At 43.5% G+C, this 15,512-nt stretch overlaps 1 protein-coding gene across 1 annotated transcript; it reads right to left on the minus strand.

Moving 5' to 3' along the window:
* Positions 1-1,181: 1,181 nt before the first annotated feature.
* Positions 1,182-9,389, minus strand: LOC121139790 (X-linked lymphocyte-regulated protein 3C-like). The gene is made up of 9 exons (XM_040743789.1): positions 8,463-9,389; positions 7,658-7,726; positions 5,920-6,025; positions 5,843-5,849; positions 5,637-5,729; positions 5,337-5,486; positions 3,913-4,011; positions 1,656-1,751; positions 1,182-1,533 (listed from the first exon to the last, which is right to left on the minus strand). The coding sequence occupies exons 1-9, from the start codon at positions 8,572-8,574 to the stop codon at positions 1,471-1,473; spliced, it is 795 nt and encodes a 264-aa protein (XP_040599723.1). The 5' UTR covers positions 8,575-9,389; the 3' UTR covers positions 1,182-1,470.
* Positions 9,390-15,512: the final 6,123 nt, after the last annotated feature.

Below are 15,512 nucleotides of genomic sequence, written 5' to 3' on the forward strand. Positions count from 1 at the left end.
TTGGTCGGGGGAAGAATAGAGGAGAGCAGGATGAGAGATACCATAAGTGAGAGAGTGATTATAGGTTTGAGGGGAGATCTGGCACTAGTGAGATTTCCAGAGATCTACCAAGATGACACCAACTGGCAATCTAAGCAATAGTGGAGAGGCTACCTTAAATGAACTTCCCTGATAATGAGATTGATGACCACCTTATATACCATCCTAGAGACTTCATCCAGTGGCTGATAGAAACAGAGGCTGACACTCACAGCTAAACAGTGAACTGAACTCCTGGAAACCAGTTGCAGAGAGGGAACAGTGATGAGCAAAGGGGTCATGAAAAGGCAGGTAGAACCCAGAGAAACAGCTGACCTGAACAAGAATGAGCTCATGGACCCCAGACTGATGGCTGAGAGGCCAGCATGGGACTGATCCAGACCCCCTGAATGGGGGTGTCAGTGAGGAGGACCTGCGATTTTTTGGGTCTCCTATACTAGACCAGTATTTATCCCTGGCATCCAAATGGACTTAGGGAGCCCATTCTACATGGAGAGATGCTCTCTTAGGCTGGACACATGGTGGAGGGCCTAGGCCCTGCCCCAGATGATATAACAGACTTTAGAGATCCCACATGAAGGGCCTCAGCCTCCCTGGAGAGTGGTGTAGGGATTGGGTGGGGGGCTAGAGGGGTCGGTGGGGTCGAGGGAAGAGGGGAGGGAAAGGGAGCTGGGATTGACATGTGAAACAAGCTTGTTTCTAATTTAAATAAAAAATTACAAAACTTAAAAAAATGCATGAGATGACTCACCTCAGCAAGTCAGAATATCTCAAGTAGGAGATATTCAATGTTGGAAACAGTAGTAAATATCCATACAACCACACATTCTTTGCACTAAGGGGAAAGTTTCCCTGTCCCCCCAATAATTCAAAGTTTAAGAAGTAAATAGATCCCAGAGGGGAAGCCCTCACTGACAGGGGAGGAACGAATTCCACTTGTGGACGATGAGAGATGCTGAACGCACTCTGTTTCCAATGCTTCTATACAACAAGACACAATGAGACAAGTGGCCTGGGACTACAACTGGCCCCATGCAGAAACACAGGTGGTAGCACACCTCTACGTGGCATGGGACCCTTCTTGCTTTAAAAGGCATGGGATGTCAGAAAGAGAGTGCAATTCAATGACTCACCCCAGCAAATCTGAAACAATTTCATGTTTATTAAATCAAAGGTTTCCAGCTAAAGATTCCCCATGGCAGGTAGATCTATATCCATATCCATATCCATATCCATACAGAAGACTTTGTATATCACTGATGTTAGCATACTACGTGCAAAGAAATTTTGAAGAGCAAAACATTCTCAGTAAAGTTTTTCTGGCACCTCACAGATGTGAAAAAGGAAGTTACAATCACTTCAGTTGCAGTCTCCACGGCATAATAGATGATGACATCTTATTATGGAGGTTGAGCTATTTTCTTCAAGGTGTTATGAGAATAGCAGGGATAGCAGAGACGATCTAACACCAGCCTTTTCTTCCTGAAGCTTTACCTGAATGAAGTTATTAAACATCAGATTAATGTTTCTGTTGATATGACATGTATTTTAGGAAAGAAAATATTTAGTGCTTACATAATCCCACTCACCGACATTTAAAAAAATATTCTACTTACAGTTTCTGTAGTAAGTTTCCTCTCCAAGAGGTCCATTTGATTTCTGGATTCCTCGAGAATAGCTTTTCGGCGACAACTCTTAATAGCCTGTAGATTCTAAACCCAAAAGCCATGTTTAATTAGAAGTCACTGATGGTTATCTCTGTTCAAAACTGTGGACAGTTACACTTCAAAATCAGTATGTATTACAATACAAGCCATGGCCATTAATTATTCCAAAGTAAACAGATACTGTCTATTATATGAAAATCAAAATACCCACTAAAGGAATATGGAAATGTGAAGCTGAGTATAATACTGCTACAGGTGGAGGCACACGACTTTGTGTGATTAGGATGATTATGATCAGGACTGAATGTCCAACAACGAGTGAATTAGGATATACTATATCAAATCTGTTGCATTAAGCAGAGAGACCCAGTGATGCATGCCTGTAATTCCATCACCCCAAAGCTAGAGGCAGGAGGATCACTACAAGTAGAAGAACAGCCACTACATAGTGAGTTTCAGGCCAGCTGGGGCTACATAGAGAGATACTATCTATAAATACACTGTTGTGACATTACAAAACTATTAGATGATTTCTTCTCTTCTGTATTTCAGTGACTGAAATGAATATAGAACCGGAAATAACACAACACTTTAGCATCAGAATGGATAAGCAACTTGTTGACCTATGCAGGTGAAAATAAAGCTTAATGGCTACAGGTTAACAGAAAGATTAATATTCCAGTAGGAAAACAATAATAGACAGAGGCAACATGACTGTAGGGGAAAAGTTATGATAAGTAATCTAGATATAATAGCACAAATCGTGAATGTCTGTCCTCAAAGACAGAATGGGGTGGAGGGAGTTAGGAAGACAGAGGAGGAGGAGACAAAGATGATAAAGACAAAGACAACAATGATGGAGGAGGAGAGGGATGGAAGAGGAAGAAGAGGAGGGGGAAGATGGGGAGGTGGAGATAGAGGAAGAGGAGGAGGAGGTGGTGGCGGCATGTAGTATGTATGATGCAGATGATGAAGGGTACTCAGGAAATGCAACTCTGAATGAGGATGAGAGTAAGAGCTACCTCAAACCTGCAGGCTGATTTTGAAAGGCTTCCCCCTGACAGCCACTACTCAGGAGCACTTCCAATTAGCTGTTCTGAACACATGTATCCCAGTGTGCGCCAAGTATTACAAAACATGAAAAGAATTCTTTTCACTCACTTGTTTGGGATTATATCAATTAGCCTGGATGAAGGCAATTTAATAGGAACACAAGGCATTTAACATCAACTCGGAAAAAAGAATTTGAGTACACAAGAATTTATTATTTAATTGTGGAGTAACTATATACATGTACATGGTCAAGTTCAATGTCTCAGAGAAGAATTGGTAAGATTCACTTAAAACAACAGATAACTCACTAACTGTTCATCTTCACTTCCTGTTTTGCTTCATCATGCTTATGGGCTTTGTCTTATCATTCTAAGTGTCCACATACAGCAATAGGCACACAGTTCAATAATGCAATAAAACAAAGGGACTCAAGAAACAAAGGATGGGTAGACTTCCTACACTGAATTTGTCACAGCTGAAGGCAAAATCAGATTGTGGGAGAAAGCCATGGTATAAAAAGCAGTACTTCCCCCAAACAATAAGTATGACTCTGGGTAAAGTTACAAATGCACCAACCGCTGCTTTGAAGTTGTTGTCATTAATTTAAGAAAAGCAGGGCTCACTGGAGAGAAAGATGCCATGGGACAGGATTCAAGCAGAGATGGTTTTGATTAGGGAAAGGGATCATAAAAGGGGGAGGGGGACACTGGTCTCTGGAGAAGAGAGCAGCAGGAGAGAGGAGAGAGGAAACAGGGGGGAGAGAGAAGGAGAGGGATACACAGAGCAGAACAGAGGGAGGGAGAGAAAGAAATAGAGAATAGGATGAGAGGTGGGTGGGACCCCTTTTAAAATGGAATGTAGGGAAGGTGCACAGGTGGTACTCTCAGTGGCTGCAGCTGAGGGCGTATCCTGCCAGATACCCCAGGGACAGGCCAGTCCAAATGCCTGTATACTAACAGAAGGAGATGAATGAATAATGAATCCTGAAAGGAAGTGCTCATTTAGTGGTAAGATTTACCAGACATAGTAGCACTGTGAGAAAATGAGTGAACTTTACAGGCATGAGCCCCAGCTTTTGAACCCTAGTATGGAAAGAAAGTCCGTATTTTGATTTTCCCTATGACAGGATATTTTGTAGGAATGTTCAACAGACCTTCAAGTGTCGATTACATAGCTCCTTAAATTCTTCTATTTTCTGCTTATGAATAACTTGAAATTGATGAAAAAGCTCTTGTTGCTGATCAAGTATATTCTATAAACATAAAAAGACATAAAAACATTTCATGAAAAATGAAGTGCTTGCCAAAAATAATTCAATATTTCATTAAAATGCTATAATTTAAAACAAGTATTTTTGACATTTTATTGACTTAATTGGAATAGTGTCTTACTAGTATTCAAAACATTCCCATTAGTTCCTGAAGACTTGAAAAGCCACCCATTAGAGGCTTACACAGCTGGTGAACTATGTTTTTTACAGAAATTAGCCTGAGATGTCATCATCTGTCACGGCCCTACATAGGAACACACTCCATTTTGTCCTTCCCAATGAGAGTAGAGCCCCCAGTTTCATGCTTAACAGGGAAGGAATCTGTAAGACTTGACTTCAGATACTGTCCTGGACCAATATAAGAATACACACCTGTAGGAGGAAGCCGTGTGCCTTTAGTAAGTCACATGGCTAATGGCGGCACACGGCTTCCTCCTACACACACACCTGAATACTTTTATCTGTTCTGTGAGTCAGGGACTTTAAGTATATCTCCTTGCACTCCTAGGAATCTGAGGCACAGAGGTAAATTATTTTTCCTGAGTCAGCCTGACTAGCGAGTGACTGAACTGTGACTGCCCTCCAACTGGTGAGATTGCAGAGGCCATGCTCCTGACCACTGGACTGGACAGCGTCTCCATCTCCCTCCGTGTTCCACCCTCTGCTTCCCCACCTTTGGAAGGCAGAATCTTCAGGAGGGCAGCTCCATCCTCCACAAGGAAGGAAGATCCCTCACAGATGGCACTGTCCTGACTCCAGTAGCTGTCCCCCAAACCTCATTCAGATCCCCAGGTTAGAGGGGAGTCAGTCACCACATGTCCATCATGGCATGAAGCCTTACCTTCTTCTCCACTAGGAGTGCGCTGGTCTGAACTCAGAGCAGTGAAAGTCAAATCTCCACCTGCTCTGCCACAGGCACAGGCACACTGACTGCTCTCACTCTGTATCTCTGATCACTGTGCCAGAAGGCTCTGTTGGGGGACTTCCCCTGGTGTCTGTACATTGTGGACCACAGAGGGCTCCCTGGGAGCATACAAGCCCCTATCTTCTCCTGCACTCTCCAGGCAGCAACTGCTCATCCTCCCACACACACACCATGATGGCTCCTAACCCATCACTGACCTTGTCATCTCTCTGCCTGAAAAGGAGCAAGTGGAGAGGGATAGCCAGTCTGTCCTTACCACGTGAACCACCGTCCTGTCTCCCTAAGCTCTTGTCCTGTCCCTTCCCTCCAGACTCCTGTAGGAAGGCCTGCTGCTTCTGATGCTGACACAATGCATTCCTTCAAAGCTAAGCCTGATACTCACGGAGAGATTTTCTCCATGTTTCTTGACTTCGTCTGCATCTATATTCCACATCACAACCAAATTCAAAAACTGATGAGAATGTTCCTGATAAATCTCCTGCCTGAAAAAGATAACTTTGACCACTGTGACATTCAGAGCACGACTGTCTTGCTCTCACTGGCACTGCGGATGGAGGATGAGGAAATGGCACCTAAATTATTCTGGCAGAGAAAAGGGCACTGCTGTGGACTATTTTATCTTACACTAACAGTATTTGTCCCTCCCTGAGTGAGAGAGCAGTCATTTCACAGCCCGTAGTACCAGAAAGCGCAGGAAGAACTGCTGTGTTACTAGCATTCCACACGTATTTACTCGTCTGTCTGACAGGCACAACTTCTGGTTAGTTTCCTCTTTCTGAAGAACAGATCCAATGGGCATGAACACCCACTACCACCAGAGAATTCTGTGGAGGCCTACCCAGTCTTCCTCTCATTGTGCTAGGGAGGAGTCATATATTTGCAATTTACCTTGTTCCTAAAATTTATAGATTATTCTAAGATTTATATTTTTTCAGGAATAAAAGATTCAGAAGCAAGTTATGGACAGCAGAGAATTTATGAATTGTGAATTCTGCTCGATGTTGTAGATAGTTTTACTGACTGAATGCATATACTTTTTCCTCCTTCCATGAAGAGATTCCTTACTAGGCCCTGTATTGAAAATCCTTATAAACATTTATTGTTAATAAGGTAAGCACTACTGCACTACTATTATAAAGATCCCGGGTACCAACACATAGCCATCCTTCTGAAAAATCAAGAGTACTCCACTCCTTCCTGTCAGTGGAAATTTATAGCAACTACCACCTTAATTTGAAAATTGATACTTGTACTTTAGATGTAAAACACACCTAAAGAGATTTACCAAATCTTACAAGATTTTCAGAAGTATTGTTTAATCTCTCTGTAAGAAGTCATTTAAAGTCTAAATTTAATCAATATGCAAAGTATCCTCCAATTCAAGCCCACATTAAGAGGAACCATTGGGCTGCTTCATGAAAAGTTTAAGAGTATTCCACTTACAAAGTCTCCAAAGGTTCAGAGAGTATTGCATGGTGATATAGAAATACTGTGTTTAATGTAGACGTCCAGGGTTTTAGACAAATATAAAAGAAACATAGACATTTTGAACAGTGTAAGGAACAAAATAAAGTGGTTTATGGACAATTCTATTGCGGTTCTGAGGATGGAAACCAGGGCCTTGAGCATACTAGGTAAGTGCTTTCTCACTTAGCTAAAACCCTACCACAATTCCTGAGCAATTTCTAAACAGAGGTCTATCAGTTCAAAAACTCTAAAGTGGTTCTGAGTTTGATCTTTAACACAGATCATGTGGCTACTGTCTGGCATTGCAATTCAGAACCAGACTCATTCTGATTCTACAGTGCTCACATGCTAATGTAGACTAACTCCATTGTGTGTGCTACGTATACAATGTAAACAGTAGTGAGTGAGCTGTTTCAGTGTTATTGGTCCTCACTGTCCCACCACACACAAAAAAGACTTGAGACAAGCAGTCACAATGACTGAAATTAAAAAACATAACCCAGTATTAAAAACAAATATATCACTATCTGTAACAAAGTCTGGAACATAGATAATTTCATTCACTTTTCTAAGATTCTGCAGTATATAATTTTAAAAAATACCATTTTTGTCCATGGTGATACATGCCTTTAATTGAAGCCAGCACTTATAGGGCAGAGGCAGGTGGATCTCTGTGAATCAGAGGACAGCCTAGTCTACATACTGAGTTACAAGCCAGCCAGGGATACATGGTGAGACCTAGTCTCAAAAACAAAACAAACGAACTAAAACCACCATCTGTAAGCACAATACTCCTCACTTAATATCCACAATCAAAATCTCTAAAGTAATAAACACCATTGTGATGTGGAGTGTATGAGAATAAGGCACGAGACACACTTTCATTTCCTGCTGATGAATACTTCTTGGCATTGGAGCACTTTACTTTCAAACAATTTTCTAAAGCTACTAAGGACTCCTAAGGATAGGCCAGGATGCCTGCCGACCACACACACACACACACACACACACACACACACACACACACACACACACACACACACACACACACCATTTTCTGTATTTTACCCTGGAGGAAAGCTCACTGGCTTTGAATTCAATATAGGTAAAACACTATGTTTCTTGTGGGTAGGACTGTCCTGGGCCACAAGGTTTACATAGAATATGTGTTGCAAGAGCAGGAGTTGACTTTTCTGAAGTACATTATCAACAGCAAAAATTCCTTTAGCATATCACCTGGCTTTGGTCCACCTGTTTTGTGGGAAGAACTGTTTTCCCCACTGGTTTCAAGGGCTGGTCTGTTTCCTATATTGAATAAAAAAATAGTCATTTTCAAGTTATGTATGCAATTTTGATCATCCTACATGATTAGTAGGATGGGCTTCCCTGGATGTATGGCATCAAAAGTTTTTAGAACAGAAATAAGAGTCTGTGTAGGTGAGATACAGTTGAGGAGACCCTGGGGACATTTATGTACAAGGGCCTCCAGGTTCAAATCATTGTAAACCATGTCCTTTGAGTGAGACGTGTTGGGTACAGCAACTGCACGGGCCAGGACAAGAGGCTCTATGAAACATCGCAGCTCCACCATATGGCAGGAACACCAAATGGGAATTATAAGGCCCACAAACACACTCTGAAAACGGTTTTCATATTTGAAATGTAGCTTGATTCCCAAGAAATTTCCTGTGCTCCACCTAAATGCATCAGACTATCCTTTGGGGGGAAGGGCAGGAACTGTCTTGTAGGCATCCTGACGTGTGTGTGTGTGTGTGTGTGTGTGTGTGTGTGTGTGTGTGTGTGTGTGTGTTTTGGGACAAGATCTCATGTAGCCTAGTCTGGCCTTGAACTTGCTATGCAGCTGGAAATGACCCTGAGCTTCTGGTCTTCTTGATTCCACCTCCTGGGCGCTAGTATTAGAGGCATAGGTCAACACATCTGGTCTTACGCAGTTCTGGGAACTGAACCTGGAGCTTCTTGCACATTAGGCAAACACTGAACCAACTGATCTACATTCTCAGCCCTCCCAGTCCCATTTCACCTGGGTTATTTTCAGGTGGGTTATTTTCACTCAGCAGCTGTAAATCATCAGATGGTAGATCAGGAGTCATCTCAGACTGCTTAGGAGGTTTGCTCTTGATCTTGGATGCCATGACAGTAGCCTCCCTGTGCTACACAGGAATCCTGAACATTGTGTGTGCAAAGGCACATTACAGATACAAGGAAGAGTTAAATGAACGCCACAAGCAAGAACAGGTATCAGGTTTCCACGGAGTTGGCCCTGATGTCCTTTCCACATGTGCTAGAGGACTAGGAAGGGACCAGGAAAAAGAAGATGGCTGGTGTCTCTTGCAACAGAAGTCCTACCCCTCCCAGTCCCATCCTTCCTGTGTCCAGCAAAAAAAAAGGGGGGGCAGCTTCCTGCGGCCTGGAGTCCTGTCACTTGTCCCCGAGCAGGAAGGGACCAGGAAAAACAAAGAGGCACTGTCTCCTGTCCCACCCCTCAGTCCCAATCCTTTCCATGTGCAGAGTAAAACGGGGCGTCACCACACCCCTCACCCCCAAATTTAGTCTTGTGTGTTCCCCACTGCTCAGGACAGACGCGCCAGGGTCCACCCCTCCCTGTCCTCATGAAGTACTTGGTGCTGGTCAGAAAGCCTAGTTCACCAAGCGCTTATGCATGGAGACGAACTGTTTCTGTGTCTGGGTGAGAGCCCCCCTCATTCACCCAACAGCAGCACGCCAGGACACCCAGATGTCCATGAAAACTAGTGGCAGGCACGGGTTGAGAATGGTACTCACTCCGCCTACCTCACTTCACACTGCCCCGCCCGGTCCTCCCGGGACCTTCAGTCCGCAGGCCCCCTTCCTCAACCTCCCGCAGGGGCCTTGTCCAGTCCGAGGTTGAAGGGAAGGAGGCTTCTGAATATTGCCTCACGAGTTCACCTGTTCCCACCTCCACCCAATCCCCCACCTCCGCCCTCCACGGCCTCGAATCAACCTTAGCCTCCGTTTGCTGGAGCGTTACCACACGGTCCTTCCCCACAAGTTCCTGGACTCCCGACTCACCACCCGCGGACACAGCCTCACACAGTCTCCTCAGAGCTCCGATTTTCCCCCTCACAGGAAAATACCCGCTACTTAGTTAGGCCCCGCCTCCCGGCGCACGAGCCTCTCTGATTGGCTGGAACAGTGCGCGTGCACCTGAGCCTGGTGCATGAGCCTCTCTGATTGGCTGGAGCACTGCGCATGCTCATGCTGCTGGCTTAACCCCGCCTGCTCAAACCCGGCCCGGCTGAGGTGATAGGAATTATTGCTGTAGCCTTGAAGGCTTGTTGCCCATCAGGGTCTCTGTATTGGGTCTTCACCGAGTCTCAGCTTGGCAAATCATCGGAGGACAAGGGAGAACAAGACTAGCCCAAGGCCCAAACTGCTTGTAGTACCGACCAGTGGGCAGTACTTCTCTCTTACATCCTCCTTCAGTCCACGCTTCCCAGCAGAGGAATGGCTGTCCCCTTAGTCCTCCTGTCTCAAAAAGTTCCTTCCCTTGGTCGGAGACATAGTCCAGTAGTTAAGAGCACTTGCAACTCCTATATAGCACGTGGGCTCACAATCCCTGTAACTCCAGTCCCAGGGGATTCATGCCTCTTCTGGCCCCTGAAGGCTCCTTCACACATATGAGCATCTGGTGCACATACATATGCTCAGGTACACATACATACGCATAAGATAAATACTTTTTTTGTAAAATAAAGAAAGGAAAGTCACTGGTTACTTGTGGGAAGGTGGAAACAGACTCGCCCGCGGCTCTGTATGGGGTTGCATCTATCCTGCATCCTCTTCCTCCCCTGATCCCTAACTTTCCCAGCGCCAGAATTAGCATTTTTATGTAACACCTACTCTGTGCCCGCCTGTTCAACCTTGCATTCCCCACTAGACTCTCAACAGTTTGATAGTATTCACATGCTCCCTCTGCTAACCTATTATCACCGTTGGTATTCCCCCAGAGTATTCAGTTTCACGTCTGCAGATTTCCCATTTATTTTCTGGTTCCATCCCTGTTCACATGACAAACGTTTTACAGCACATGAACAAGTAGAGTTGGTGGGTCTTAGGCTAGCAAAATAGTCTTTAATATTCAGAAATTTCTCAATTATTCTGTAACAGCAGGTGGGATTCCCCTTGTTACATGTACTCACCAATACATCAAGTAGTAGGATATATTAAAGCTGCCACTCCAAGAGATGCAGAATGGTATTTCTTTACTGTTTTTACTGTCCAACCACTAATAATATTGAGTTGTTTATTCCTTGACGGTTGCTGCTCACTTGTTCTTCCTTCATATTAAAATCACAATGTGGATCGAATGACGCACCTTCAATTAAAGAAGTCTATGTGCCTATCCAATACAGGGGCAATGTTCTAAATACATAAAGAACTCAGAGAAACCAGATATCAAGGAAACAAATAACCCAATGGCACAGATCTAAACAGACAATTCTAAAGAAGAGGAATCATAGGTGGCTGAGAAACATTAAAGAAATTGCTCAACATCCTTAGCCATCAGGGAAATGCAAATCAAAACGACTCTGAGGTTCCATCTTAAACCTGTCACAATGGCTAAGATCCAAAACACAAAAGACAGCTCATTCTGGAGGGGATGTGGAGCAAAGGGAACACTCCTCCACTACTGGTGGGAGTGAAAACTTGTACAGCCACTATGGAAATCTATGAGGCACTTCCCCAGGAAGATGAGAATTCATGTGCTTCAAGATCCAGCTATGCCACTTTGTGCATATACCCAAAGGATGTTTCATCCTACCACAGAGACTCTTGCTCAAGCACGTTTGTTGCTGCTCTATTCGTAATAGCCAGAAATCAGAAACAGCCTAGATGTCACTCAGCCAAATAATGGGTAAAGAAAGTGTGGTACATTTGCACAATGGAGTGTAACTCGGTCTCCTAAAACATTAAAGCCTGAAAATCGCTGGTAAATTGATAGAGCTAGAAAAAAATAATCATCCTGTGTGAGGCTGAGGAACAGAAATGTGGTATGTGTTGAGTTATATATGGATTAATGTTATTTATTAAATTGTTGAAAACCAAGCTATAACCCATAGAGTCACAGAGGTGAGGTAGAGAGTAAGGGACCAGGATGAGGGTGGGGCGGGGCAGGTATACTCATTAGGAAAGGAAAATAGAATAGATGGTTATGGAAGGATTCTGGGGCTGGAATTGGAGGGTCAAATGTGGGGATGGGGGAGGGAATATGGGGAGAGAGCACTAAAATTAAGGGCCTTTTCAGGTGTAGTATGGCAACCTAATACAGTAGAAGCTTCCTAAAATATATACATATATGAAGACAATATAAATGAGATCTCCAAAATAATGTGGGAGACAGAGACCCAACTGGCCATGTCTTGTCACCAAATGAAGGTTCCAGTATGAGGATTGGGTTACATCTAAGTGTGGTTTTCACCAAAGGATGTCCCATGGAATTCCCCAAACAACCCAGGCTGTTGCTAAGACTGGAAAGAGGTTGCTCTTCACAAACTGATGGCAAGTCCCCATTGATGAAGAAAATACCTACATGACTCATTGAACATGGTGAAGTCGAGCTGAGCTGGTGCCTCCATAGAGCCTCCACTCCTAGGTTCTAGTGTCTCTGACACAGGAAGGTACTCTGCACACTACCAAAAGAGGAGTGGGAACACTAAGCCAGCCACAAACCCTTCGGTTTGTCCTGCCTGTGAGATATGCTAGGGCAATGGTGGCGCAAAGCTCGTGGGAGTTACGAAACAATGTCTGATTTGACTTATGGCCCACTCCTCGAGATGAATACCTGGCACCGCTTGGGTGACCAAGAACCTGAGACTAGATAGCTCGGAGACCTAGGGAAAAACCAAGTGCTACTGTTCTAAAACAAACAACAAACAGAACAAGACAAAATCCCACAAAACCAAGAAAGTAGCAATAAAATGTCTCCTAATGACATTCTGCTATACTTACAGATCTCAGCCTTGCTCAGCCATCATCAGAGAAACTTCCTCCTGAAGCAGATGCGAACAAGTACAGAGATCCACAGTCAGGCATTATGCAGAGGGTGAGAGACTTTGGAACACTCAGCCCTAAAATGGGGTGTCTCCACCAAATCCCTCCCCTCGGGACTCAGGGAACTCTGAGGAAGAAGAGGTAGAAAGATTATGAGCAAGAGGGGATAGAGGACCCCAAGAAAACGAGAATTAAAGATGATCAAAGCTCATATGAACTCAGAGAGACCGAGGCAGCATACAGAGGACCGGCAAGGGTCTGCAACAGTTCATCTGGGTATATATTATGACTCCCAGTTTGGTGTTTTTATGAGATTCTTGAGTGTTCAAACAAGTGGGTTCCCGATTTGTGTGGCCAGTTCTTGGGCTGTTTTCCTTCTGTTTGTTTTGTCCACTTCTGATGTGTCAGCTTTTTGTTTTATCTTATTATATTTTATTATTTTTTTAAAAATCTATTATCCCTAGGTACCAAAGTAGGTTTGACTTTAAGTTTTTTAACCATCAACATTACTGAAGTGGAGAAATTATTATCCTTCATCATGCAAAGGTATGCTCAAATGAAAATAATAATTATCTCCATTTACTTAGTATATTTCTGATTCACAGTATTTAACACCTTCCTTAACAGTATTCTTGAAATTCGCAATTAATTCATTAGTCCATTATGAGAGTTTTTTTCTGGTCCCAGTTATTCACTCCCTTGAGGCTTTGTTAATCAGTGTAAGTAACAGAAATACAGTATTAGAGGAAGCCCAAAACACTAAACGGCATCTATTACAACCCCACGGTGTTAGGGGGTCTTCCATATTTGAGTCCCAATCCAAGATTGCCTCCACTCTAGTTTTTATGCTTGCGCATGAAGGCCTTTTATAAGTCTCTGTTACTTTTTCTGCAAAATTAAGAAAACAACAGAGTTTAATACTCGAGGTTATTGAAAGGATGCATACCTTATATGATTATCTAGCAAAGGCGATATTTTCCTATTCACCTACTCCCACTATTTCTTTTTTATTTTTATTTTTAAACTTAAATTAGAAACAAGGTTGCTTCACATGTCAATTCCCGGTCCCTCTCCCTTTCCCTCCCCTCCTCCCACCCCCTCCCACCAATCCATCCAATATCCCCTCATTTTTCCAGGGAGGGTGAGGCCCTCCATGGGGGTGTCCATAGTCTGTCATTTCATCCAGGGCAGGGCCTAGACTCCCTGCCAAGAGTCCAGGGTGAGAGTGCATCTCTCATTGTTGGATGGGCACCCAAAGTCCATTTGTATATCTGGAATAAATACTGATCTACTACACAAGGCCCCATAGATTGCCTAGGCCTCCTCACTAACACCCACATTCAGGGGGTCTTGGTCAGTCCCATACTGGATTCCCAGCCATCATTCTGAGATTCAAGAGCTAACCCTTATTCAGGTCAGCTGTTTCTGTGGGTTAAACCAGCCCAGTCTAGACCCCTTTGCTCATCAGTCCTCCCTCTCTGTTACTTGGTTCCTTGAGTTCAGCTCAGTGTTTAGCTGTGGGACACGACCACTATTTCTACCTCAGCCTTCTTCTGATTTCTTGTTGTATATTTAATTCAAAGCATTTTCCAAGTATTCTGTTTGACTCGAGGGATCCAATGTGGAGTGTATACAACACCCTCAAGTCAAACAGAATACTTGGAAAATGCTTTGAATTAAACAATGTTAACAACAACACAGAAGTTGTGTGCCTCTCAAATTGGAAGAAGTGTTTTCTACATTTATCTTCATGGCTGTTCTGCTTCATTTACTAAAGCATAAAAAGCCCCAGTAATGCATAATAAAAGCCTATTTTCTAACTTCAGCTCTTAGTTTGGATTTTAAATTCTTTGCTAATCTACACTTGACTGTGTGTCTGGTGTCTTGTAGAGACCCAAACGTCTTTTTTCCTTTCCATGTGGAAACTCAGTTTTCCAACCTCATCACTAGGGAGTATATACTTTCATAATATTATTAGTTTATTCAGCTTGTAGAGATATCTCTATGTGTATGAAATGTGTGTGTGCATGTCCCTGTGCATATGTTGTGTGTGCATCCGGTAGGAGGACATGTGTGAACATGTGGTCAGAGGACGACCTTGCCTTCTGTCTTTTTCACGAGAACCTCTTTGTTGTTCACTTCTGGGTATGTTGGGCTGGATCACCCATGAGCTCCTGGGAATTCTCCTTCTCCATCTTCCATCTTAAAACAGGAGTGATATGATTGTGGATGCTTGCTACCATGACCACCTTTGCATGAGTTTTGGGTATCTGAAATCTAGTCTTCAAGTTTGTGAAGCAAGCACTTTGCCCATGTTCCCAGCCCACACTTAGCTTATTTTTCAAAAGTCCTCCTGCTTTCTTTTAAGAGTCCCTGCTAAAAGGAAATGGTACATAGTTTATAACACCCAGGAGTCCCTGGCATTATTCAGTCAACTTCTTGATTTTTTCCTCATGCACTGTTGATGTGTTTGTCTCTGTACACTTTCAAAAAAAATACAGAAATTGGATTCTGAAGGTTTGGGGGTATAGTGTGATGGCTCTTTGTAGGTGAAAATACGATACTGTGGTAGTTTGAATGAGAATGGCTACCGTAGGGTCATAGATTTGAATGTTTGGTCATTAGGGAGTGGCACTATTTGAAAGGATTAGGAGCTGTGGCCTTGTTGGAGGAGGTGTGGACTTGTTGGAAGAAGTGTGTCACTAGTGGTAGTTTTAAAGCCTCAGATGCTCAGGCCAGGCCAGTGTCTTTCTCTTCCTGTTTCCTGCAGATCTGGACATAGGACTCTCAGCTACTTCACCAGCACCATGTCTGCCTGCATGCCACCATGCTTCCTGCCACAATGATAATGGACTGAATCTTTTAAACTATAAGCCAGTCCCCAACTAAATGCCTTCTCTTATAGGAGTTGCTGTGGTCACCATTGCTAGTATTCAGGCATCTAATACCAGCCTGTCCTTGGGTATCTGACAGGATATGTCCTCAGCTGCAGCCACCAAGGGCACCGAATGTGCACATTCACTATGCTCCCTTTTAAAAG

The sequence above is a fragment of the Mesocricetus auratus genome, unplaced genomic scaffold (genome assembly GCF_017639785.1).
Source record: "Mesocricetus auratus isolate SY011 unplaced genomic scaffold, BCM_Maur_2.0 Super-Scaffold_100003, whole genome shotgun sequence".
NCBI lineage: Eukaryota > Metazoa > Chordata > Mammalia > Rodentia > Cricetidae > Mesocricetus > Mesocricetus auratus.